The sequence below is a fragment of the Typopeltis vanoorti genome, chromosome 20, assembly GCF_054136105.1.
Source record: "Typopeltis vanoorti isolate ZY-2024b chromosome 20, IOZ_Tvanoo_1.0, whole genome shotgun sequence".
Taxonomy (NCBI): Eukaryota; Metazoa; Arthropoda; class Arachnida; order Uropygi; family Thelyphonidae; genus Typopeltis; species Typopeltis vanoorti.
The window spans coordinates 40287370-40314769 of NC_143568.1; the positions used below are offsets into that span (position 1 = coordinate 40287370).

At 35.8% G+C, this 27400-nt stretch overlaps 1 protein-coding gene across 3 annotated transcripts in view; it reads left to right on the forward strand.

Annotated features, from left to right (window-relative positions):
• Nucleotides 1-27400, forward strand: part of LOC150095390 (ER degradation-enhancing alpha-mannosidase-like protein 1) — a 409738-nt gene that overhangs the window by 37404 nt on the left and 344934 nt on the right. For all 3 annotated transcript variants that reach the window (XM_090410569.1, XM_090410568.1, XM_090410570.1), the window contains exon 3: nucleotides 7544-7647. In XM_090410569.1, coding sequence (XP_090266695.1) covers nucleotides 7544-7647 — 104 coding nt within the window. The remainder of the gene's footprint in view (nucleotides 1-7543; nucleotides 7648-27400) is intronic.

Sequence of the window (27400 nt, forward strand, 5' to 3'; positions counted from 1 at the left end):
TTGCTCTCTATTGCTCTGACTTAAAAAATAAACAGCCTGGTCAAGGCATTGACAGTTCTGTGGCTTTTCCCCAATACATTGATCAATATCTCATTTAACTCCATTTCTGTACTTACAATGAAATTTTATAATGTCCTAAATACCTCCATTTCATTTGCCTCAGTTCTCATATAAATCACTTCATTATTTCCACATTAATGATATACTCTCTTTACACATCAGCCTTCTCTTCCAGCTTTTGTGTTCATAGCCAAGGAAACTCATCTCCTCCTGCACTGCACTATGAACATATGTCTCCTGTGATCTTTCACCAGAATGACATCAGAAAAATCTTCAAGATACCAATAATCAATGTTCCTTCTAAGGTGTGCACTTGTACACCAGTCAAAAAGGGAGTGCACACACCTAGTAACCATGTGCACAAAATTTTTCCTTTCAGAATTTCTAATTTATGGTCAATAATTTTTGAACATACCAGAAAAGCAAATAACCCTCTAACTTCCATTACTCTCATCACAATCCTCTTGAAAATAATGATCTGAGAGGTCATTAAGAGCCAACTTGTTCACTAACCTACCTGGAGGTCCTGTTAGTAAGCATTATATGGATTTTCCCATTCCACAACTAATTGCCTAGTCATCCTTACCCACTTTTGTATACAAATCTATGAAAAAATTTGGAGAAATGCATGGAGTTACTTTGGACATTTTACAGGCATTCAATTTGGGTTTGACATAGAGGCTTGTGACCAGAGGTAGATAATTTGATGGTGTGCCTTTGTTTTTGGAATAACAACCTTCACAAAATCAGCATACATAATCTGGGATGTCATGCTCAGTGATCAACATACCGAACATTGCTCGATGAATTGAGCAACTGCAAGGAATGATACCTGTTCTCTCCTCCCCCCCCCACTATCCTTACCAACTTAAAATCCACTCACCAGTGATGTTTTATTCTCTCTCTCTTCCCATCTCTGCTGACTTAAAATTCCCTCACCAACTTAAATATCTTTATCGTATCATATCTTGTTTTTTGCCTATCCATTAGACTGCAATTTACACATCTTCATCTTCTCTCACTAACCAACATTTCAGAGTCCGGATATTACCATAGTTGCTTTGGATCCTCTTCAGTTTCCACACTTTAATGGAAATTAGTTTACTAAATTTCCACACAACAGTTCATGTATCCCCACTGTTGAAATGCACTTCGCTGGTGGATGCACTTGAAATTGCATCCACTACTGAAGCACACTTCAGCATTACAGTTCCAGTACATTACAATATTACATCCATCACAACCGATGTGATGGATGTAATATTGTCACCCCAGTCCTGAAGATACTTTCAGGCACAAACTTTGTTTGCTCACACTTGGATAAAGGATTAAACTAAATTTATTGTAGTTTAACCAAGTGAAAAATAAACTTTCAACATCTTTCTCTAAATCCAAAGTAATTTAATAAAAAAAAGGTAGCACACCATTTGGCAACTCCTATAGGTAGAAATGACCTTGCTAATGCTTCTGCGTGGTATCTCCACTTGGGCCTGGCTCCCACTGAAGAGACCTCAATAAAGGTCCAAACTAGTCTGGGTGTGGCCCTTCCCTTAATGCATAACATTATACATATCTGCATAACATTATACATATATCCACAAGGAGATGTATTTTGCATCATGGGAGATACTGAGATAGGAGTGATGTTAGCTTGCTCCACCTTTGCAACGAGTTGCCCGGTGTTGTACCACCTTACCCTAGTCCTGAAGATACTTTCAGGTGCAAACTTTGTTTGCTCACACTTGGATAAAGGATTAAACTAAATTTATTATAGTCTAACCAAGTGAAAAATAAACTTTCAACATCTCCATCTTCCTTAACATTTACTCCAACATGTAATGTGGCAGTCTATGAAATGTCTTTGTAAATCCAAAATTATTACCTTATATGCATTTCCCTTATCAAACATTTTTTGTCATTTTATTATAAAATGCAAGGAGATTGCTAAAACAAGACTTATTCTTCAGATTCAAGCTGTCAATTGTAGGGAATACTAAGCTATCATCCCAATCATATATTCTATTCCTCACCATTCTCTTTGATACCTTAATTACTAATGCAGATATTCTGACTGGTTTGTAATTAGAAACATCTGTCCTACCACCATTTTGGTTCACTTGCACTATATTGCTTTCTTTCCATTTTTTAGTGACTCTTCCCGTTTCAGGGTTCTCAATAAACAATCAGGTCAGAGCCATAACCACTCTTTTGCATATTACCTGAAGTAAATGGTAATATTTCAACCATTCCCACAGCCTTATTAACAATGCACATATTTCATACACCTCGCATTCTTTTTCTCTTCCCTTTACCATTTGCCTTTCTTCTGGGCATTGCACAACATGTGTTGTTTGGGATGATAATTTTTGAACCTCCCTTAGAATGTGTGATGCTATCCTGAAGAGGACAGTTCACTTAAATGATGAACCTCCCCATCCCCCTCCTGTCTCTCACAAATTCCCACCTGTCACTTTCTCATAGACAGTTTTTTCATTATGCTTTATCTGTAATGATTCTCTTGGAGAATGACTATACTGCAACTTTTATTCTCCCATGCTCATATTTTTCTCTTCATCCCCCTCATTGTTCACATTTCTTGTTCTCTTTTATTCCATCTGCCTCTGTTTTTTTAGAACAACTGCTGATATGTTTCTTAAGGAGTTGGATTACAACTTCCAACTGCTTAAGAAACATACCAGCAGATTCCTCTTTCTCTCTTACGGCATCCTTACAAATAGCATTCTTTTGATTTTTACAGGCTCTTGTGTGGGTGGTGATATTGAAAACAAAAATGTTGACAGATAACAAGAAAGAATATGCAAGAATACTACAGGAAGTTTACCTTCTTACTTCTGGAACTCCATATACTATCCATTTTTTTATTATCCTGTTTGTTGGGATACTGAATTTGGGAAGAAACTAATTTACTGTGGCCTTCTTGCACTGTGGTGTCTTCCCAAAATTCATAAACAAGGCCTTTTAAGCCTGTGGTTAACTACATTGCTTGTCTTAGCTACAAGCTGCCAAACAACTTTCCATTTTATAGTTGGTGCCCCTTCATTTATATGAAGAATATTCTGGAGTTAGAATCTCTGAACTGTCATAGTTCTGAAAAATCTGTTTTTTATTCTATTCTGTACCCCAGTGTATGGAATATTTTATTTTTAGGTAACACACAAATTTGTGTCCAGGTTTGGAAATAAATCATCATCATCATCAAATTCCTGCCATGTACCCTCAAGGGGTGTACAGGATATGACAGTACTACATGAAAAAATTGCATCATTACTAACTTCCTATCTACAATTTTCCTCCAAATCAGTCTGTTACTTGTCAAGACTCCAACATTATCAGATCTTATATTTCTGTCGTCTAAGGCTCTTTGTACCGTATCAATCCACCTATATCTTGGTCTTCCTCTGGGTCGTTTTCCTGCCAACCTGGCAGAGAACACTTGTTTTGCTAATCTTTCCTCTCCCATTCTATTTAAGTGACCATACCACCTGAGATTAGCTCTGCTAATGCATTCCTGGATGCTGACAATGTCAAGTTCTTTCCTAATATCCTCATTTTTAATGATATTGCCATTGATGCCATCTGTTCATGCCTCTAATCTTTCTCAGGACTCTCATATCTGCGATCTCTAGTCTTTGGTAAAGTGTTTTACTTCTGACCCAGCTCTCAGATCCATAAGTTAAAATTGGTTTGAACACTGTCTTGTATACAGCTAATTTAGTGTTCCGACTAATTTCTTTCTTATTCGATATGAATTTATTCAATTGACTTCCCATGATACCAGCTTTGCTGATTCTGTTGTCTATTTCTATATTTAGTTTACCATCTTCAGTAAAAATTGTGCCTAAGTAGCTGAAATGTTTTACTTGTTCCACAGGTTCTCCATTCACAACACAGTTGACATTTTCAATGATTCTGCCTATTTTCATTGTCTTTGTCTTTTTATTGCTGACCTTCATACCATATCTATTACAACAGCTATTCAATTTAGTCAGAGAATCTTGCAGACTTGTAGCGGATTTATTTAGAAGTATAACATCATCCGCATAAAGCAAAGAGCTAACATTAACATCTCCAATTCTGATATCAGGTTTAATACCACATTCCTTCATAATGTGATCCATATAGATAATGAATAACAGAGGGGATAATGTACATCCTTGTCTCACACCAGATTTAACATTGAACCATCTTCCTGTACTTCCTTCAATTCTAACTGCTGACTCACAACTCAAATAAAAACTAAGTATTGCTTGATATAATGCCCCATTGACATCATATAACTGCAGCGTATTGAATAGCTTCTCTCTTGGCACCTTGTCATATGCCTTTTCCAAATCGACAAAACTTAAATACAGATCTTTGTTATATTCCCATGCTTTCTCGACTATTTGTCGTAAAGTGAAGATCTGATCCTGACACCCTCTATTTGGCCTGAATCCAGCTTTTTCTTCACCAAGCTTTTCTTCCACAATTCTTCTCAACCGTTTCTCAAGTATACTTGCATAGATCTTGCCGGGAACACTCAGTAGGGAAATACCTCTGTAATTCTCACATTCAGTTTTATTTCCCTTTTTATATATGGGTACTATGAGAGCTCTACTCCAATCATCGGGAATTCGTCCCTCTGTCCAGGCTTTCTGAAATATGCAGTGCAGCCACTGTAAGACTCTTATACCACCATACTTCAGCATTTCTGGTCGAATATCATCTACTCCTGCTGCCTTTCCACATTTCAAGCCTTTGATGGCTTTTTCTACTTCAAGTATGGATATGTATTCCTGACTGCATGCCTGGTCAGTGTTTTTTATCACTGTGCTGTCATCACTGCTTGTTTCATTTAGCAGTTTTTCAAAGTAATTACTCCATACTTCAAGGATATCTTTTTCTCCTGTTTTCATTTCACCTTTATCATCTCTAATTCCTTTTACAGCACTCTTTCCTCCATTCCTAAGCTTCTTCAACAACCTCCAGAATATTTTGCCACCTTCTTAATATTTATTTTCTATATTCTTGCCAAAGTCCTCCCATGACTTTTGTTTAGCTAGTTTTACACACTGTTTAGCTTTCTTACATTTGTCTCTGTATTCTGTAAGAGTAAAAGCTGACTTATTTGCCAGGAACTTTTGATATGCTTTCTTCTTTTCCTTCACTGCCTCTTTAACTTCCTGTGTCCACCAGGGAGTTCTGATTTTTTTATCCTTGCACACAACCTCACCACATGCCTCTCTGGCAGAATCAATCAATGTTTCCTTCAGAGTTTGCCACTGAATCTCCAAGGTTTGATTCCTGTTCTCAAACTCTCATTTTCTTTTCAATAATCTTTGTGTATTTTAGTCTACAGTTCACATCTGAGAGCTGCTCAACTTTTATTCGCTTTAAAACTTTCTTACATGTTATTCTTTTCAATATGAAATTCAATTTTATCCTGCTCAAGACTAAATAGTGATCACTTCCAATTTCAAATCCTCTGTACACTCTGGTGTCCTGCACCAGGGAGAAAACATCACTATCAACAATAACATAGTCAACGAGACTTTTCTTATTCCTAGCCTCTTCTCTCCATGTGAATTTGTGCACATTTTTATGTTGGAACATGGTGTTAGTAATAACCAGTCCATGTCCTGAGCAGAAATCCAACAGATATTTGCCATTATTATTAGCTTTGCTCTTTTCTCCAAATTTTCCCAAAATATTTTTGTATGTCTCACAATCATTTCCTACTCTGCTATTTAGGTCCCCAACAAGGACCAACTTTTCCTTTTTCATTGTGTCAGTTGCTTTTTCTAAAGCCTCAAAAAATTCCTCCACTTCTACCTTAGTAGAACCTTCTGTGGGACCATAGGCACAAATAAGTCTCATTGTCCAGTTCCCCATTCTCATATTTGCCCACATTACTCTACTTGAGACTGACTGCCATTCAAGAAGATTAGCCTCGTATTTTGTGTTGAATACTATGGCTACTAGGAAATACTACTTGGAAATAAATATTCAGTGAATTTCAATTTATGAATTCTAGACTCTTATCATATTTTTGGAAACATAAATAATTATATAAATACATTATAAATTGTTTACAAATAATGAAACATATTCATGTTTCATGAATATGTTTAATGATTTGATAGATGTATTCATAAACAAAAACAATTAAAGTGAATTCAGTTCACTTTAACTGTGAATCATTGTCTCTCTAGAGATTAACAGAATTAGGCTACAAAGGTCAACTTAGGAATTAACAAACTAAAAACATGTATAACAGTCATTTTTATGACCTCCTTTAAAACATCTTTAGGTAATAATAAAATTTCTTTAACACTAATTTAAAAATAGCACCTTTATTCCTGATCGTTTGCAATGTAGGAATGAATTCATGTAGTTAGTCCAACTTCATGGAGATCTGTGATTATTAATATGCAGTGAAAAATTCCTGAGAAATGTACCAAACATTATTTGATTTTATGTGACTTATTCTCTTGCTAAATTAGCAAAACTGGCCAGAAGAGCACATGTGATTAACAGACATTATATGCTTTCTTCATAGCCTTGCTTGATTCAACTTTGATTTACCCCAAGCAGAAGTTCTATAGCCATTAAAAATGAAATTTACTTTAATAAACTATCCATTATAGCCTGTTTCTTTTGTCCTTATTAGTTCATTATGGCAAGAGTTGACTGTAGTGCTGAATTACAAAAAGCAACATTTATGGATTACTGATTAGTCCAGGTTTATTTGATCACACAACAATCTTAAAATGAAATTTAATTTTTTAGTATTAACTTATTATACTATTAAAAGAACTATGTAAGACAGTATAAACAAAAATGGATAGAACATTTAAATCGAATGGACAGCAGACTATGGAAAATATTATAGAAATATAAAATAAATGGAAAAGAAGAATCAGAAGACCAAGAAACAGATGGCATGAGACTGGAACAGGCCACCTGAACCTAAAATCCATGTTAGGAAGAAGAAGAAAATAACTTTTCTTAAACGTAAGAAATCATTGATGAAATCTCTATCATTTTTAATTAAAAATGGCAGGCACACTCACAAGTAGTGGAAAATCTGTCTGGTTGTCAGATGTGACCCAATGATTAAATCATTAAAATAAAAAAAAATGTGCTTGGAAATCTTGTTGATCAAAATGGTTATCACACTAGACTCCTACTGAAAGTTGGCAGTAATATTATACTAGATCCTGTTTGCTATCTACCACTTCAATAGTTACATCTATTAGTGGATTAATAATTATAATCAACTAATTCTAATTAGTTTATTAAAGTTTATTTAATTAATCATTATAAACTACCTTAAAAATTGTAATGAACCTAAAATTGAAAAAGATAAAAGTTTTAATATTAACACCTTTTCTTAAAACTTTAATTTCATAACTATGTTTTGAATTGTTTGAGAATTAGTTTTGTGAAGCCTATCCCTTTTTCTCTTCAATTCCTAATTTAGTTGATGGGTAATGCTAGTGAATTTCAGAAAGCAGTCAAATTAGTGCTAGAGCATGTTTCTTTTGACAAGGATAGTACTGTTCAAGTCTTTGAAGCAAATATAAGGTAAGGACAACTTTTCTTATTAAAAACAAACAAACAAAAAAACATTATTTTATTTCAAATATGATAATTTTACAAAATTAATAGGAAGAGGTGGAAAAAGATATGTAGAAAAATTCAAATAATAATTATTGGACTTGATGTAATTTTAATAGAAATTGTGTACTTTGTTCAAACTGTGTCAAATTTTTATGATTCATAATTGCAATAATTACAGATTATGTGCACACAAGAAATTCTGACAGTATACAACTCTATTCAGATTGTAAACAACAGCACATGTGATCAGTAGTGCCAAAATTGACATAAGCTATTGTTACATGTTACAAAAAATGTTACACTCATCAACACATGAAAACTGTTTTGTAACTGCAGTTAATTTAGATGATTCTGACATCTGAGGTTTCAATTCATCGTGAATTGAAATCTGCAAAAAATTCTAAACAATTAGTTCCTTTGTAGGACAGTTGGAAGAAAGATGAACCATACACCCTTCAGTCAGAAAAAGACCTGGATTCATTTGCATCATAATGCAGGGAATCTTTATGTGGGTTTTTGTTCAATGGTAGTACAACACCAGGCAACGCAGAGCAAGCTACCAACACTCCTATCCCAGTATCTCCCATAATGCAAAACACATCTCCTTGTGGATATGTATACTGTTATGGCATTAATCCCTTAATGCATAACAGTATACATATCCACAAGGAGATGTTTTGCATTATGGGAGATACTGGGATAGGAGTGTTACGAGTTGCCTGGTGTTGTACTACTTAACCAGGTAAGATAGTACAACACTATATTCAGTCCTGAAGATACGAGTTGCCTGGTGTTGTACTACTTACCCAGGTAAGATAGTACAACACTATATTCAGTCCTGAAGATATTTTCAGGTGCAAACTTTGTTTGCTCTCTCACTGGGATAAAGGATTAAACTAAATTTATTATTATCCTCCTGTTACTGTTCATTTGTTTATAGTTTCAATCAGTCAGTTGTAGGATTCATTTGCTAAAATTCTTTGGTCTTTGTTCTCAAACTTCCTCTCTTGTTTTTATTGTTACCTTGGGTATCAGTGTTCTCTGTTAGCTGTTAATCTTTCATCCTCTGTTTGCATTCACATTTATTCAACTTATTGAGAAGTTAGTAATGGCTGCGACATTAATAAAATTGTAATGCTGAGATTTAATCACATAGAACAAATTGATAGTAAAAAACTTATTTAAGCACTCAACTAGTTTCGCGATATGTTTCAAATCATCAGGAATAGTGAATAAAAAAATTAGGCTACAAGCAGGTAATGATCACAATGCTAAATATTAAAAAACGACTAACTGTGGAATGCACACAAGTGCAATTTAGAAATTTGATTGTTGGTGGTGTTATGGCTGCCACTGGTCTCTGTGTGCATTAATGTTTTATGAGAGATTTGGTCTAGACTTTGTGTAAATATCATTCTTTGTTTCTTGCTGCACTATTGTGGATATATCAGCATTTCAGATGACCCTTTAAAAATTCTGGAGTAGAATTTAATCTATGTGGATCATTGCTGGCCTGGTTGGCCGAGTGGTTAGCGTGTCTGCTCTCCAGCCAAAAGGCTGCAGGTTCAAATCCTGCCATGTACATAGATGTTTGTGATTGTTTGTGAAAATTCTAGTGGTGGTGATCGGTGATAGATGGCGTTGGTGTAGATGATGAAGGTAGTTGCAGCTACCTTCATCATCTATACCAACTACTTTGTTGTAGTTGTTGGAATGAGTGGTGGAGACAGAGAGTTGTAGAGTAGGTGCCCTCCCGTGATGAGTCTTTGGACTTCCTGGAAGTGTCACATAATAATAATAGTAATAATAATAATTTCAGTTTGTTTCCGAAGTACTTCATGTTTGGTTTCTGTTTTATATATTGCCAATCCTGATTTTGGGATCGTTTTTTTCCCCCTCTCTTTCCTTAAAATGTTCTGAAATGCATAGCTCTCCTGCATGTTTGTCCAACATACATGCCATGTACCACAAGCCCAGGTGATCTTGCCAATGCTAGGTTTCTTAAGTCATTGAGTTTCTTCTTTATTCTTTCTTTGTGGACTGTGGTCTTCAGAATTTTTCATAAATGTGTCTGTTTAAACTGTTCCAAAGATCAACAGGTAAGGATTTTATGGTTTCACCAAGTAAGATTTCCAAGATTGATATCAATAACTAATGTTGAGAAAACATTTCAAAGAGCATTGAAAGATGGGGTAGATTTTATTTGCGCTAAAATGACTTTCGTTCTCCTTCAGCCAAAACTTCCAGACAAAAACATTTCAATAATGGAGTGCTTAGCACTACAGAGAATATTAGGCAGGGCAAAACATAGTCTTAAAAGCAGATAAGGGCAAAGCAACAGTAATAAGAATGTAACAAGACATGTTAATAAAATGCGAACTCTTATAAAGGATATAAGTACCTGTACACAACTTGACTATGACCCAACAGGACAATTTGACTTGACTATCACCCAGCAGGATAATTGTACAACAAGACCAACAACATGATTAAAGACCTCATTGCTTGGCCTGAGGATGTCGAAAAAAAAAGTCTCATATCGAGGCACTCCCTGTTCCTAAGAATCTCGGAGCTCCATAAATATACAAGAAAGGCATACCGCTAAGACCCATTGTATATGCAAGGCATTCTCCAACTTCCTTGTTATCTAGACATCTAACAAACCTATTACGTCCTCATATCTACAAGAACTAACTCTTTAATAAGAGTTCTTGCGTCAGAAAAGGAAAGACTGGAAGTCAAAATTAGTGGTAGTCATGGGCACAAATGACTTAGCTGGGGGGGGGGGGGGAAGAGAATGTTGACAGAGACTTGAGAAAGTTGTTGCAGCAGGTAAAAAAGAATAGTGTTGTTGGAAAAGTCGTATGCATGTTGCCCAGATATGACAACAGTGAATTTAGAGAGAGAATGAATAGTAAGATGGCCGAGTTGTGTGAGGCAAAGGGGGGAGGAGGGTTCAATTTGTAAATCTGTAGAGTGAATTTGAAGGAAAGTTGGAATGGTTTAAAGTTGATCGATTGCATTTGAATGGTTTTGATGTTGGGCAGTTAGAAAGGCTCTTGTTTTTTGAGAAGGCACAGAGTCAAGAAGTTAATGTAGTAAATGATCAGAGTCTACTTGTGAAGCAGAATAGCACAACTAAATGGATTGTACGACAGGAGGAAGATGGATATGAGGTTGAAAATGTAGTTGCAGCAGCACAAGGTGAGGACATATAGGTAGAAATGGAAATCAGAGTAAGGATCATGGAAATGGGAGTGGTCAGATCAAATAGAGAGGTGTGGTATTGCACCTAGAATTGAAAATATTGGTGCTGGTAGAATGGCTTGAATGACACAGGGATTGTTATGTTTGTACACAAATGTAAAGAGTATTCGAAACAAGAGAGCTGAGTTTGTTTCATTAATTAAGTCAGTATGCCCAAAGATAATAGGAATAAGTGAAACTTGGTTGTCTGAGGAGGATGTGATGTTGGGAATAGAAATAGAAATGTGAAAAGAGGAGGGGGGGAGGGAGGGAGTGCTGTTAATGATTGCAGAGGAGTCCACAAAGTGTAGAAGTTGATAGTGCATACACAGATTTTGAATGTGTGTGGTTGAAGTTGAAATAAACAGGTAAGTATATGTGATAGGATGCTTTCATAGGACAGGGAATGCAGAGAATACTGAGTGTGAAATGTTTTGGCAAATTAGTTGTGCATGTAAAAAGAAAGTGGTCCTGATGGGAGACTTTAATACAGGAATATAGAATGAAAGGAGGAAATAGTGTATGGGAACAAGAAGAATGAGTTTGTTGAATTTCTGAGAGATAAATATCTTAAGCAGCATGTGACTGAAGCAATGGTGTACCCAGGGAGGGGGCCAAAGGGGCCCTGGCTCCCCAAAAGAAAAAGGAAAAAAAAATTTCCAAAAATCTTTTCCTAATTAAAATTATTTTTTTAAATTTATATTGTGTCGTGTCTTCTATTTCTATACCACTCATGAATTAGTGGTCACATAAAGTGGGAATATCCTATAGCTCTTGGGGATTACGGCCACTGTTGAACGAGGCGAACGAAGTATTGCTTCTTCGGACTGAGCGCTACTTCGTTTGACCGAGCTGGGCCAAAGGAGATCATGGGTATCATGTATTGGTGATCACTGCAGATGCTCAGTCATAGGTCGTATGCAATGCGTAGAGTGTATTCTCAAATCGTATGCTTAACTCCCCCCCCCCAAGATTAAATCCTGAGTGCGCCACTGGACTGAAGCAATTAGAGGCTTTAATATTTTGAATTTGGTGATAACTTCACAAGATGTAGTTGTTAATGAGGTGTCAACACTGCCGCCGGTTGGTGAGAATGATCATGAGGTGCTTGTTTGGGAAGTGATAAAACTAGAAAAGGTTACTGCCAAAAATGGATATATGTGGAAGTATAAAGTTGGTGATTATAGAAAGCTCTGTAGTCAGTTAGCATCAATATGTTGGGTAGAATGAACTGAGCAGAAAAAATGTTGATAATAGGTGGAAACTCACAAGGCAGTATCTGACAAAAGCAATCTATAACTGCATAACAAGGGTTAAGCAAATAAATAGAGTAGGAGTGAAATGGATGAACAGTGAAATCAAGCAAGCTGTACTGGAAAAGAAAATGCTATGGAGGAGGTACAAGACAGTTGGTCATGATTGGATCCATCCAACAGATAAGCTTAGGTGTTGACGGTTGTTCATGACTTTATTTTTAACGGTATTAACAACACCACACAATTTTATCAAAGAGATGTTTTATTAACTGCTTGTATTTTGCAATTTCAACTCAGCATCATCAGAGCACAACTCATTTGTACACGCGACAGTAAGTGAGTGAAACAATACAATTGCAATGGACAAAAGATCTAAAGTCTTATTTTTTGGCACCCTCTAACGAAGAAAAAAAAAAAAACAGCCATGTGGGAGTTTCTCTTAGGATAACAGTCTCCCAGATTTTTGGCAAATTAATGCAACCATATTTGTTAAGGTTGGGAGAATTCTTCAAAGCCATTGCTGACTCAAAAAATACTCATTCCGATCTGTAATGATTCCTAAATAGCACATTCGTTTTCCTCCATCTAATCCTGTGTGAAGGATTATTTTTTGAGTCAGAAATGAAGAATTCTCCCAACCTTAACAAATATGGTTGCATTAATTTGCCAAAAATTTGGGAGACTGTTATCTTAAGAGAAACTACCACATAGCTTTTTTTTTTTTTTTTTGGAGGGTGCCAAAAATAGAACTTTAGATCTTTTATCCATTGCAATTGTATTGTTTCACTCACTCACTGTCACGTGTACAAGTGAGTTGTGCTCTGATGATGCTGAGTTGAAATTCAGCGAAATATAAGCAGTTAATAAAACATCGCTTTGATAAAATTGTGTGGTGTTGTTAATACCGTTTAAAAATAAGTCATGAATGATCGGATCCATGAAGAGTATAAAGTGCAAGCTAGAAAGGTGATGACAAGCATGCTAAAGAAAGAAAAGGTGCAGTATGGGTGTAGACTGACTGGTCAGGCCAAGGTTAACTGAAGGGAATTTTTTTGCTATATGGCAAGCAAAAGAGAGAATAATTATGGCAGGTTGACACTGGTGGATAGTCATGGCAGCAGAATAACAGTTGCAAAGGATATAGTGGAATTATTGAACGAGCAGTAAATGTTGTTGGTTGGGCTAGATGCTAATAAGGCTATGGGAACGGATGCCATATCACCATGTATTCTTAAGGAATGTGCACCATAGGTGTCTATGCCCTTGACCGGTTATTTAATGAAAGTCTTGCAGTTGGTAGGGTTCCTAAGCAGTGAAAAGAAGTGAAAATAGTACCACTCCACAAGCATGGTTCTGACTCTGCTTATAGTCTGATGCTGCTGTCTTCAAGCACCCCTTAAACCACCTCCTATGCACTACCACCATTTCTCTCTGTTTCCTCCAAATTCTTATAGCATGACACTGCTCTGAGCTGACTTTGCAGTTTGTCATAATCACCTGCTTTGTAATTCCACATGTGCCTTTTTCTTAACAGGAAATTCTATATGTCTGGTAATCTCCCGGGTCAAGGTCACACGATCCCTTTCTCCAAATGGAGGTAGCATGCCAACATTGGTTAATGTCTGATGCCATGACTGGATCCAGTACTCTCAAACCCCAAGTCTATTCCATTACATTTTGTTATTTTGTTTCAGTTAGTTAATATTTATTTGACCTGCACTCATGATAATTTGCAACTGCTTTCCATCTACGTTCTCCCTTGTATCCCCCCCCCCCTCCCTTCATGGCCTATTGCAGCAACCAACTACATATCTCATACCAGATAGTCTCAAATGAACTACCCTCTGCATCCGCACTCTCCTGATGTCCATCTACTCTTCTTTGGTTTTAATTCTTTTGCTGTCATTAACAAAACCTCTTCTTCCTATTCTGTTCCTTCAGTCCTCTCTGAAAATGTTATTCTTCTTGCATGTGACTATATTATCCTCTGTCACCCAAGTTTCACTACTCCACATAACTTCTGGCCAAGTTGAACTAACCCATGCCAAAAACTCCTCTTCCACATTCCAAACACTTCTGGCATTATGACTGTCTTTAAAAGTTAAGTGTTAGGAGCCGGATATGAACCAGCATCCTCATATAAAGACCAGGTATAAGATAGATAGGAGTTTGCTGTATTTGGCTGATCCAGGCCTGACAGAGTGTGTAATAAAAAGATAATGAAGATTATAAGAAATTCACAAAGTTCATTTTTTACTGATAGGATAGAAAATATGTGAAACAGCCTATATCAACACATTATAGAAGTGATCTTTAGGACAGATAGTTGTAATGGCTAGACATAGATTAATTAAAATTTATAAATAATAGTTGTCAAGTTAGTAGTGATGAACAGTTCACTGTTGTTATGTGACTGACTCTAAATATGTATGGGAAAAAAACAAACAAACTGAGAAACCCATGCCATGCTATGTGAGTATGAATTTCATGACGCTTATTGTTGATTAGTCGGTATATGATTCACCTGGTGTTCTTTTTTTTTTCAGCATTGAGTTAGTCCATGGTTGTGAGGTTGGTTTCCACTCTGAGTGCTCCAGTTTTCTTCTCATAAACATAAAACTGACATTTAAATGTTTGGTACTTAGTTACATTTATATTCAGATATAAATAGGAATTAGTAGAATATATGCCATTCTTGATGGACTTGGTTTCTTGATGGAAGGCTGAAAATAATGACTTAAAATTTATGAGTTGGTAGATTAACAGTATGCCTCCGTAGCTCAGTCGTTATAGACAAATCCCTTTGGTTGGAAAGACCTGGGTTCGATTCCTGTCCGTGACATGAGGAACCTTCATCTGATTTCTTTCGACAAAAGGTGAGTTAGCCGGTCTCATACAGAGATAGGGGCTTTTTTCACCCAGAAACTTGGGCTTTTCATCCCCTAGAACAGGCAAACTGGCCCCGTGAACACACACATCTACAGACATAAGACACACACCGGGAGCCATAGGGCTAACCACCTTATCCTTGAGTATGGTTGTGGTTACAAGGAAAAATAAATAATATCTCAACACTGTAAAAGTAATTGAGGAATATTAAGTTAGTTAGCTAGATTAAAAGTATCATCTAATACAACTGAAGTTCTGTTATAAAGGGTATAGTAAAAGTTATTCAAAAACTAAAATGATTTCGATTATGAGAAGGTGCTGGGAATAAAGATTAGGATATAACACTTAACAGTCAGTTTGTGGGAATTAAGTGTTCTTTAATACTGGTCATTTATGTTTCTTTACTTCATTTTTAAATTTAAATTTTTTTATTTTTCTAATTTTACACTGAGACAATGCTACAGACTTTGGTTGCACATGTAAGATCAGAAGAGACCTAGGCCCCAACAATATCCTATGCTATCCAACTCCAGCCCTGGGGATTTGAGAAGTCATTCTCTGGTAAGTCCTTCATTCCTCCAGTGTGTCATGCAGAGAGAGTATCTTAAAATCAGCCTGAGAGTTCAAAGCTTAGTTAGTCCATATAACTCTGCTGACACCTTTAAAAGATACATTTGCAGAGGTAAATTTTGGTATGATGTGGTGTTCTTTCTGAAGTAGCCTTACTAAGTCTTGGTTTTCAGCATAGTAGGCAGTTTTCTCATGATGGAAGGTAGTGAGTGGTTGCCTAGCACCCACAACTTTTACATCAATAACTGCTATCCCTTCTCCTTTACTGCAAGGTCAGGCTTTCTCAATTCAATGTTAGTCCTATAGTGGAGTTCTACTGTTGTTATCCAACTTTTGTTCTTCAACCTATTCTCTATAACCCTCACTATTGCTTTGTGCCTTCTGACATACTCCATGTGTGCAATAACAACATTGAGCAACATGAGCCAAAGTTTCTATACTCTGATGGCCTGCTCTGCAGTTCTTGTCATCACTTCTTCCCTGAGTTATACGAGCTTGAGTCAGCAGAGCATTAATTCTTGTCATAATTAAATCTATATATTCAAAAGCAAGCAGAAAGCGAGTTCTGTAGGAGATCTGCTATTTAGTAATATCAGATTATCTTATATATATTTTTTTTAGTGGCACTGATTTTAATCAATAAATAAATAAAAAAAGAAAAGATAATTTTATTTTATATGTAAACATTTTTTAAATTTATAACGAAAATGCATTATTTCTGTAATTAGAAATTTCTTTGCTAATGTTACATAGAGAAATTTTTGTATAGTTACAGCCTGTTGCAAACTGTTTAATTGCGATATTTATTTGTAAAAAGAGCTCACCTCTAAATTATTCATTTTATTTCTGTAACATAAACTTCAGAGAAGAAAATATTGGACCTTCTGATGATGTTATTAAAGAACTGTAGTCTTATTTACAACAAGCAGTTGTTTTGTCTCACTGCCATGTTACTTGCTGTACCAGTTAGTAGTGTGCTTGTGCAAAGTTTGTACTTCTGAAAAGGAAGTTGAATTAGCAAGAAAGAATAATAGAACAGCTGTTGCATTGATGAGAATAGAGAAGACTTTCTGAAAAGATGGAAGTTTAAGGAAGAAATACAGTTTAAAGGAATTCTTAAGCCAAAAGGGTGGAAAAGAGCATGTAATGTAATAAACCAAAAAATGCCAAAAGTAATAACCTTTTTCTGGGATAAGGAAGTTTCCCCAAGGAAAAAGGAACATCTTTAAAATTATCTTTGTATTTCAAGGAAATAGAAAAGGAACTGATATTGTAGAGAAGATATGAAAGAGGAAATATGTTCTTTCTTAAGAAAAGTTGTGCACAAATTATCTTTTTGCTTTCAAGAAAAAACAGGTATGAGTTATAATTAGATTTTTATGTCTACTGTTTAGAGCAGAAGAAACTGTGCCTTATAAGTTTGTAGTTTGTGTTTTCTGATCAAATCCTATGATCTTGAAGAGAAGAAACAAGAAATCTTGTGTGGTATTTATGCTCTTTAAGTTTGATATTATGTTTGTGGATGCTTTTCTCTTGAGGAGATAAGTTTTTATTTATAATGAAAATTTGTATATAGCACTAAAAAAATATTAAACATTTTACACACACTTTTAAAGAAATACTATAAATTTACACTAATATTAATTATTTGTAAATAAAGATATTATTTTTGTATTTTTTTGTCTCTCACTCAATCTCTTAAGCTCACTTAATAATAATATCCCAGATCCAAATCTGTGATATTAACTAAAAAGTTAAAGCACTCAGATACATTCAATTTTGGCATACGACAACCAGGGAAAAGACATAAAGTTCCATTCTTGATTCATTAATGCTGAAAGGGTATGTGCTTAGATTGTGATTACTATTATTACAAGCGACTCCAGGGAGTCCTTAGACTCATCGAGGGAGACCCTAAACATCATATCCACACAACTATTTGACATTCTCACAGTATCTATCATACCTTGCCTTGAACTCATTCACTGTCTTAGCACCCACAACAGACTGACAGCTTATTCCACTCATTTACCACTCTAAAAGTAAAGAACCCAGCTCTAACACCCTTGCTAACCACATTCTTGCCCAGCTTCCATAGATGTCCCCTAGTTCTCCCACCACCAGTCCTGATCTCAAAAATATCCTCTGAATTAATCCGATAGAAACTCTTCAGCAATTTAAATGTCTCAATGATATCTCTCCCTTTTCCACCTATCAATCAATTTCTGCAATCCACAAATCTTCAACCTGTTCTCATAAGGTTCATTCCATAGACCTGCTATCATCTTTGTCACTTGCCTCTGGATCCTGTCCACCTACTCCCCATCAAGAAGAAACCATTATCATCAAATTCCTGACATGTACCCTCAAGGGGGGGGGGGGTGTACAGGATATGGTAGTACTACATGAAAAATTTACATCATTACTAACTTCCTATCTACGATTTTCCTCCAAATCAGTCTGTTACTTGTCAAGACTCCAACATTATCAGATCTTATATTTCTATCGTCTAAGGCACGTTGTACCCTATCAATCCACCTATATCTTGGTTTTCCTCTGGGTCGTTTTCCTGGCAACTTGGCAGAGAACACTAGTTTTGCTAATCTTTCCTCGCCCATTCTGTTTAAATGACCATACCATCTGAGATTAGCTCTGCTAACACATTCCTGGATGTTGACAATGTCAAGTTCTTTCCTAATATCCTCGTTTTTAACATGATATTGCCATTGATGCCATCTGTTCACGCCTCTAATCTTTCTCGAGACTCTCATGTCTGCGATCTCTAGTCTTTGGTCAAGTGTTTTACTTCTGATCCAGCTCTCAGATCCATAAGTTAAAACTGGTTTGAACACTGTCTTCTATACAGCTAATTTAGTGTTCGACTAATTTCTCTCTTATTCCATATGAATTTATTCAGTTGACTACCTACCACACCAGCTTTGTTCATTCTGTTGTCTATTTGAATATTTAATTTACCATCTTCAGTAAAAATCGTGCCTGAGTAGCTGAAATGTTTTACTTGTTCCACAGGTTCCCCATTAACAACACAGTTGACATTTTCAACAATTCTACCTAATTTCATTGTCTTTGTCTTTTTAATGCTGACCTTCATACCATATCTATTACAGCAGTTATTCAATTTAGTCAGAGATTCTTACAAACTTGTAGCAGATTTATTTAGAAGTATAACATCATCCGCATAAAGCAAAGAGCTGACATTGACATCTCCAATTCTGATATCATGTTTAATACCACTTTCCTTCGTAATGTGATCCATTAGATAATGAATAACAGAGGAAATAATGTACATCCTTGTCTCACACCAGATTTAACATTAAACTATCTTCCTGTAATTCCTTCAGTTCTAACTGTTGACTTGCAACTCAAATAAAGACAAAGTATTGCTTGATATAATGCCCCATTGACACCATATAACTGTAGCATATCGAATAGCTTCTCTCTTGGCACCTTGTAATATGCCTTTTCCAGATCGACAAAACTTAAATACAGATCTTTGTTATATTCCCATGCTTTCTCGACTATTTGTCGTAAAGGGAAGATCTGATCCTGACAGCCTCTATTTGGCCTGAATCCAGCTTTTTCTTTACCAAGCTTTTCTTCCACAATTCTTCTCAACCGTTTCTCAAGTATACTTGCATAGATCTTGCCAGGAACACTCAGTAGGGAAATATCTCTGTAATTCTCACATTCAGTTTTATTTCCCTTTTTATATATAGGTACTATGAGAGCTCTACTCCAATCATTGGGAATTTGTCCCTCTGTCTAGGCTTTCTGAACTGTGCAGTGCAGCCACTGTAAGACTCTTATACCACCATACTTCAACATTTCTAGTCGAATATCATCTACTCCTGCTGCCTTTCCACATTTCAAGTCTTTGATGGCTTTTTCTACTTCAAGTATGGATATGTATTCCTGACTGTATGACTGTTGAGTGTTTTTTACCACTGTGCTATCACTGCTTGTTTCATTTAGCAATTTTTCCAAGTAATTACTCCATACCTCAAGAATATCTTTTTCTCCTGTTTTCATGTCACCTTTATCATATCCTTTTACAGCACTCTTCATTTCTAAGCTTCTTCAACAACCTCCAGAATATTCAACCACCTTCTTGATATTTATTTTCTGTATTCATGCCAAAGTCCTCCCATGACTTTTGTTTAGCTAGTTTTACACAGTGTTTTGCTTTCTTACATTTGTGTCTGTATTTTCTAAGAGCAAAAGCTGACTTATTTGCTAGGAACTTTTGATATGCTTTCTTCTTTTCCTTCACTGCCTCTTTAATTTCCTGTGTCCACCATGGAGTTCTGATTTTTCTATCCTTGCAGACAACCTCACCACATGCCTCTCTGTCTGATTCAATCAGGGTTTTCTCCAAGGCTTGCCACTGAATCTCCAAGGTTTGGTTCCTGTTCTCAAACTCTCATTTTTTCTTCAATAATCTTTGTGTATTTTAGTCTAGAGTTCACATCTGAGAGCTGCTCAAATTTTATTCGCTTTAAAACTTTCTTACATGTTATTCTTTCCAATATGAAATTCAATTTTATCCTGCTCAAGACTAAATAGTGATCGCTCCCAATTTCAAATCATCTGTACACTCTGGTGTCCTGCACCATGGAGAAAACATCACTCTCAACAATAACATAGTCAATGAGACTTTTCTTATTCCTTGCCTCTTCTCTCCATGTGAATTTGTGCACATTTTTATGTTGGAAATGGTGTTAGTAATAACCAGTCTATGTCCTGAGCAGAAATCCAACAGATATTTGCCATGATTATTAGTTTTGCTCTTTTCTCCAAATTTTCCCAAAATATATTTGTATGTCTGACAATCATTTCCTACTCTGCTATTTAGATCCCCAACAAGGGCCAACTTTTCCTTTTTCATTGTGTCAGTTGCTTTTTCTAAAGCTTAAAAAAATTCCTCCACTTCTACCTTAGTAGAACCTTCTGTGGGACCATAGGCACAAATAAGTCTTATTGTCCAATTCCTCATTCTGATATTTGCCCACATCAGTCTACTTGAGATTGCCTGCCATTCAAGAAGATTAGCCTCGTATTTTGTGTTGAATACTATGGTTACTCCTTCTTTTCCTTGATTGTCATTTCCTGAATATAACATTTTGTATTTATTCCTCAGAATGATCTTACCAGTTTTTGGTACTTATTTTTTGGTACTTATCTAATTCTTCAGCTAGCTCCATTTCTTTGCCATTCAGGCTTCTTATGTTGATAGTACCGATCTTTAACTCTGGCGATGTTGAGTTGGGGTTTGCTTTCAGATTTGTTCCAGTAGCTGACTTTTCGCTGTTCGCTTGTTCCTTGGCGAAAACAACGGGGGGTCCTGTTTAACCGGGCGATGCCCCAGCTGGCATGAAATTTTGTCATGTACCATCGTTTTCTATTTTGGTTTAAGCCAATTAGAATACAATTTGGTCAGCTAAATCCCAAATTGCCAGCCCATCCTCATTCGTTCAATATCCAGGTAGATACCCAACAGGGTGCACCACAAGAAAGTGAGGATTGGACATTAGGTCAGAAGCCCTGGTCGGTTCTCCGCATTCCTTTAAAGGCTATGTTGAGGTCTCCTCTCAGTTATACAGCTTTGAACCTTAAGCAGCGCAGGTCATCAGTGAATGCCATAGCATTAACAGTGGTTGTGAGAAGAGAGTAGCCAATATGGCTTGGAAAAGAGCGAAGAACTTTGTTACATTGATGTTTAATGTTTAACCCTGAAACTTGAAGGAAGTCAACTTCTTGGTTGAGGAGTTCCTGCAAGCCTTCTCTAGTAGATGCTATAAGGTCATCGATGAATGCCATAGCATTAACAGTAGTTATAAAATTATTTAATTAAGGGGATAATAAATCCCTCATTATTTTAAAGCTGAATAAGAAACTCGAAGATCTAAATCTCAGAGTTTCAAGCCGAAGAACATTCGGCAAGTCCAAGCGTAAGTCAATGCCTGATGGTACAACACTAAGGCAACTTGGAGCAAAAGTGGAGCAAGCCTCGATCACTGTCCTTAATATTTTCTCATAATGTAAAACGCAGCTCCTAGGAGATGCATTACTGTTTTACATTATGAGGGAAGGTCACTACCAAGACCGGTTTCGACTTTTATTGAGGTCTCATCAGTGAGTAGGTAGACCTGGATAATACCAAGGTTTTAGTGAACAGAACTTACATACTTTATATACGAATTGCCCAGAAAGAGGAGATGTAAAACAGTAATGCATCTCCTAGAAGCTGCATTTTACATTATGAGAAAATATTAAGGACAGTGATCGAGGCTTGCTCCACCTTTACTCCGAGTTGCCGTAGTCTTGTACCACCAGGCGTTGACTTACGCTTGGACTTGCTGAACGTTCTTCGGCTTGAAACTCTGAGATTTCGATCTTCGAGTTTCTTATTTGGCTTTAAAATAATGAGGGATTTATTATCCCCTTAATTAAATAATTTACGTCACCGAAAAAAAAGCCTTTTGGCTCTTTATTGCAGTAATTATATATGGGTACACCTTTCTGGCAATTCATATAGTAAAGTATGTAAGCTCTGTACACTAAAACCTGGTATTATCCAGGTCTACCTACTCACTGATGAGACCTCAATAAAGGTCGACCGGTCTGGGTAGTACCTTCCCTCATAATGTAAAACAGTAATGCATCTCCCAGGAGCTGCGTTTTACATTATGAGAAAATATTAAGGACAGTGATCGAGGCTTGCTCTGAGTTGCCATAGTGTTGTACCACCAGGTGTTGACTTATGCTTGGACTTGCCGAACGCTCTTCGGCTTGAAACTCTGAGATTTCGATCTTCGAGTTTCTTATTCGGCTTTAAAATAATGAGGGATTTATTATCCCTTTAATTAAATAATTTACGTTGCCGAAAAAAAGCCTTTTGGCTCTTTATTGTAGTAATTATAAAAATAACATAGCATTAACAATTGAACTGGAATGGACAGGTCCATTCCAGTTCTGCTTCTGGAATGGACTTTGAAACAAGGAAGGACTAATTTGGGTAGGTATGATGGTGGTGGATTGTTAAAGATATCCCTCCAGAGCAGACAAACTCTTCTTGCATCTCACTTGGAGGAGGAGATATTGTATTGTTCTAGCACAAGCCTTCTGTTCTTGTTATATAATGCCTGTGTTTGGGCATAGGCGCTTTCGCACTTTTCACTTGTATTATTGACCATTTGCTCTACTAATTGGGAAGGAGCACATTGTCTGCGAACAATGATTAAACTTTGCTGTAATAGATACTTTGTTGAGTGAGTGGCTAATAATATTCCATTAACAATTCAATTCATGGGTTAGCCATGTGGATAGCATATCTGCTCGCCAATAAACAGGCTCTAGGTTCACATTCCTAGCTTGGATGTTTGTGCAAGTCTTTAGGTGTTTTTGTAGCTTAGTGTGAGACCACCCTGCTTATTAAGAAACTTGATGTGCTTTAACCCACTCATGCATTAAATGAGCCATTTGTTTATTGCCTTTCGTGGATAGTATTCACAAAAAAAAAAAAAAAAAAAAAAAAGGGAGGAGGCTATGCTACTTCTATGACTGGGTGATTCATGTCTTTTATTTAATTCCTCTGTCATGTATCTTTGCATTTTTTGTTCCAGTATTCATACTGAAGATGTTTGCAACATCCTAGGTGAAAATTTTATGAATAATAAGTGCTTTTATATATAAATTCATTAATTGCATATTCAGTTTCTATTAAGAAACAAGTGTAATCCACCTATACAGAATTGTTTTATACTTGTTTCATCCAGTTTTAAAATTGATAATATTATAATTGATGACAGAGTTTTAACAGCCTGAAACTGAGAGTGAACCATGAAATTTTCGACAAACTGAATTAAATGATCTGGTGAGAGAATGTGTACCTTGGATTGAAACTCAAGTAAGAACCTACTTGAAATTTCCCACACTTAAATTCATTTCTGAAGGATGACTTCGAAAGCTATACAAAAAGTGAACACTGCCAGCTAAAAGTTATATGCTTTCACTTGACATATGGGAACTTCCTTTGCAGCATTTATTTCACCATCCTTTTATCTTCCTTTAATTTTTTTTTGTCTTTTTCTAGTTATTCATTCATTCAGTCTGTCTTATCCTCTCACATTCTTTAGATCAAAATAAAAGTTGAATACTTCACTTGACTTTAACCTCACTTAACTATTATGCCCTCAACATATCTTCTTCTAGTATGCAGGTTTAATGGAAAAACATCTTTCTTTCTTTCCACAAATGAGAATGAAAATAATAGGAGTAAAACATTTAAATAAGCAGTTTCAAAGGCAATTCCAAGAAGAAAAAAAAATCTTATTGTAGATTTTTTTCATTCTTCTTATATGCTTCTTACTTTATTTTTGAGCATATAAGGCTTGATACCTTGTATTCTCTGTCTGTATTAATTTTGCATTTCTTTCTTGGAAATTAGATAAAGATCCATATAAAAACATTTCAAGATCATAAAGTCAACACAGCAGTTTTCATCTTGTTTTGTTCTTTCTCTCTTCTCTTATATCTCTGGCTGCCATTCACATTTCTAGGTGACATTTATTCCAAAACTCGCAACTGATGCACATGCCCATTATTGAAATCCAAAGCAAACTCAAGTGATAACATGGCTTCTGTTAGTACAACTATTGCATGCTAATATAATGTGCAACATAGGAATACTACTATAAATACACATAGAATAATATGTATACATTATTCCTATGTACTCTTGTAGGATTACAATATTAAGATAAACAGGTTGACTGTTTTGATATATCTTGGAGTTCTTTGTTTTGCCACTGCATAACCACATAGTTGTTCCATTAATACTAGGCATCCAATTATACTAAGAAATGCCAACAAATCTTGGAAAAACAAATTATATATCATGTAATTAAAACTTAATTATTGAAGCTTGTTTATAAAATTCAGGTATATATTTACACATGGCTGGTGTTGCCACACACACACACTTATATAATAAAGAAATTACATAAAATCAAGTATAATGTCCTCTAAAATAAGCATAATCGTATACAGGTTGAGTTATAATGTGATGTGAAATAAAATGTGATATATTTATTGACTTTGCTAACTTTAAATAGTCGGGTTAGCTTTCAGAGCTGCTCCCTGGAGGCCAGATGTTTTTTAATAGTTAGATTAGTTTTCAAGAAATGCAGGGCAGAGGTGCATCTGTACTTCTTGATGTGCACATTGCTGGTATTGGCTTTTCTGTATTGTGCTGATGTGGATTTTTAAATTGAAAATCAATGGAACTCTTTATTTTCCCATTGAAAAATTCACAGCATGACCATACAAAAAAAGCCAATACTAGAAATCCAGTGAAGGCAATATATTGCACATCACACTTTATTTCATATTGCTTTTTCCCACTCACAAAATCTCTGGTCCCAGAGTATGAAGTTATGGATCTCTTTATACAACTTGAAAAGTTAAAATATAATATGATTCCTATTTTAGGGGGACATTATACTTGTTTTCATGTAATATTTCTTTATTACATATTGTTCCTTTTGCTTCACAAAAAACAAATTCCTGTTTTTCTGTCATTTTTCATGTCAGCTGGGATTGGGAATATATAACAATATTTACACTTAGTGTATATAATACTATAAAATACAAACAAGTAAATCACGATTGTGATATTTTTATATAACTTCTATGTTTACTAGTAACAGAGATCCTTGACCTTATCAAGCCATGTTTCTCTTCTGACATATTTGAGTGAATTATTCAAATTTGTCATTTATTCAGGTATTTTTCACGGAAAGGAAAAATAGGTGAAATTCTATCATGTTGTACCATCATTTGAAACAATCAAGGAAAAGGAGTAGCCATACTATTCAACACTAAATATGAGGCTAATCTTCTTGCATGGCAGGCAGTCTCAAGTAGAGTGATGTGGACAAATATGAGAATGGGGAACTGGACAATGAGACTTATTTATGCCTATGGTCCCACAGAAGGTTCTACTAAGGTAGAAGTGGAGGAATTTTTTTAAGCTTTAGAAAAAGCAACTGACACAATGAAAAAGGAAAAGTTGGCCCTTGTTGGGGATCTAAATAGCAGAGTAGGAAATGATTGTCAGACATACAAAAATATTTTGAGAAAATTTGGAGAAAAGAGCAAAGCTAATAATAATGGCATATATCTGTTGGATTTCTACTCAGGACATGGGCTGGTTATTACTAACACAATGTTCCAACATAAAGATGTGCACAAATTCACATGGAGAGAAGAGGCAAGGAATAAGAAAAGTCTCATTGACTATGTTATTGTTGATAGTGATGTTTTCTCCATGGTGCAGGACACCAGAGTGTACAGAGGATTTGAAATTGGAAGCGATCACTATTTAGTCTTGAGCAGGATAAAATTGAATTTCATATTGGAAAGAATAACACGTAAGAAAGTTTTAAAGCGAATAAACGTTGAGCATCTCTCAGATGTGAACTGTAGACTAAAATACAAAGATTATTGAAGAAAAAATGAAAGAGTTTCAGAACAAGAACCAAACCTTGGAGATTCAGTGGCAAGCCTTGGAGAAATCCCTGATTGATTCAGCCAGAGAGGCATGTGGTCAGGTTGTCTGCAAGGATAGAAAAATCAGAACTCCATGGTGGATACAGGAAGTTAAAGAGGCAGTGAAGGAAAAGAAGAAAGCATACCAAAAGTTCCTGGCAAATAAGTCAGCTTTTGCTCTTAGAAAATACAGAGACAAATGTAAGAAAGCAAAACACTGTGTAAAACTAGCTAAACAAAAGTCATGGGAGGACTTTGGCAAGAACATAGAAAATAAATATCAAGAAGGTGGTAAGATATTCTGGAGGTTGTTGAAGAAGCTTAGAAATGGAGGAAAGAGTGCTGTAAAAGGAGTTAGAGATGATAAAGGTGACATGAAAACAAGAGAAAAAGATATCCTTGAAGTATGGAGTAATTACTTCGAAAAATTGCTAAATGAAACAAGCAGTGATAGCACAGTGGTAAAAAAAAACGCTCAACAGGCATACACTCAGGAATACATATCCATACTTGAAGTAGAAAAAGCCATAAAAGGCATGAAATGTGGAAAGGCAGCAGGAGTAGATGATATTCGGCCAGAAATGCTGAAGTGTGGTGGTATAAAAGTCTTACAGTGGCTGCATGCATAGTTCAGAAAGCCTGGACAAAGGGACGAATTCCCTATGATTGGAGTACAGCTCTAATAGTACCCATATATAAAAAGGGAAATAAAACTGAATGTGAGAATTACAGAGGTATTTCCCTACTGAGTGTTCCTGGCAAGATCTATGCAAGTATACTTGAGAAACGGTTGAGAAGAATTGTGGAAGAAAAGCTTGGTAAAGAAAAAGCTGGATTCAGGCCAAATAGAGGCTGTCAGGATCAGATCTTCCCTTTACGACAAATAGTCGAGAAAGCATGGGAATATAACAAAGATCTGTATTTAAGTTTTGTCGATCTGGAAAAGGCATATGACAAGGTGCCAAGAGAGAAGCTATTCGATACGCTACAGTTATATGGTGTCAATGGGGCAGTATATCAAGCAATACTTAGTCTTTATTTGAATTGCAAGTCAACAGTTAGAACTGAAGGAATTACAGGAAGATAGTTTAATGTTAAATCTGGTGTGAGACAAGGATGTACATTATTTCCTCTGTTATTCATTATCTAATGGATCACATTACAAAGGAAAGTGGTATTAAACCTGA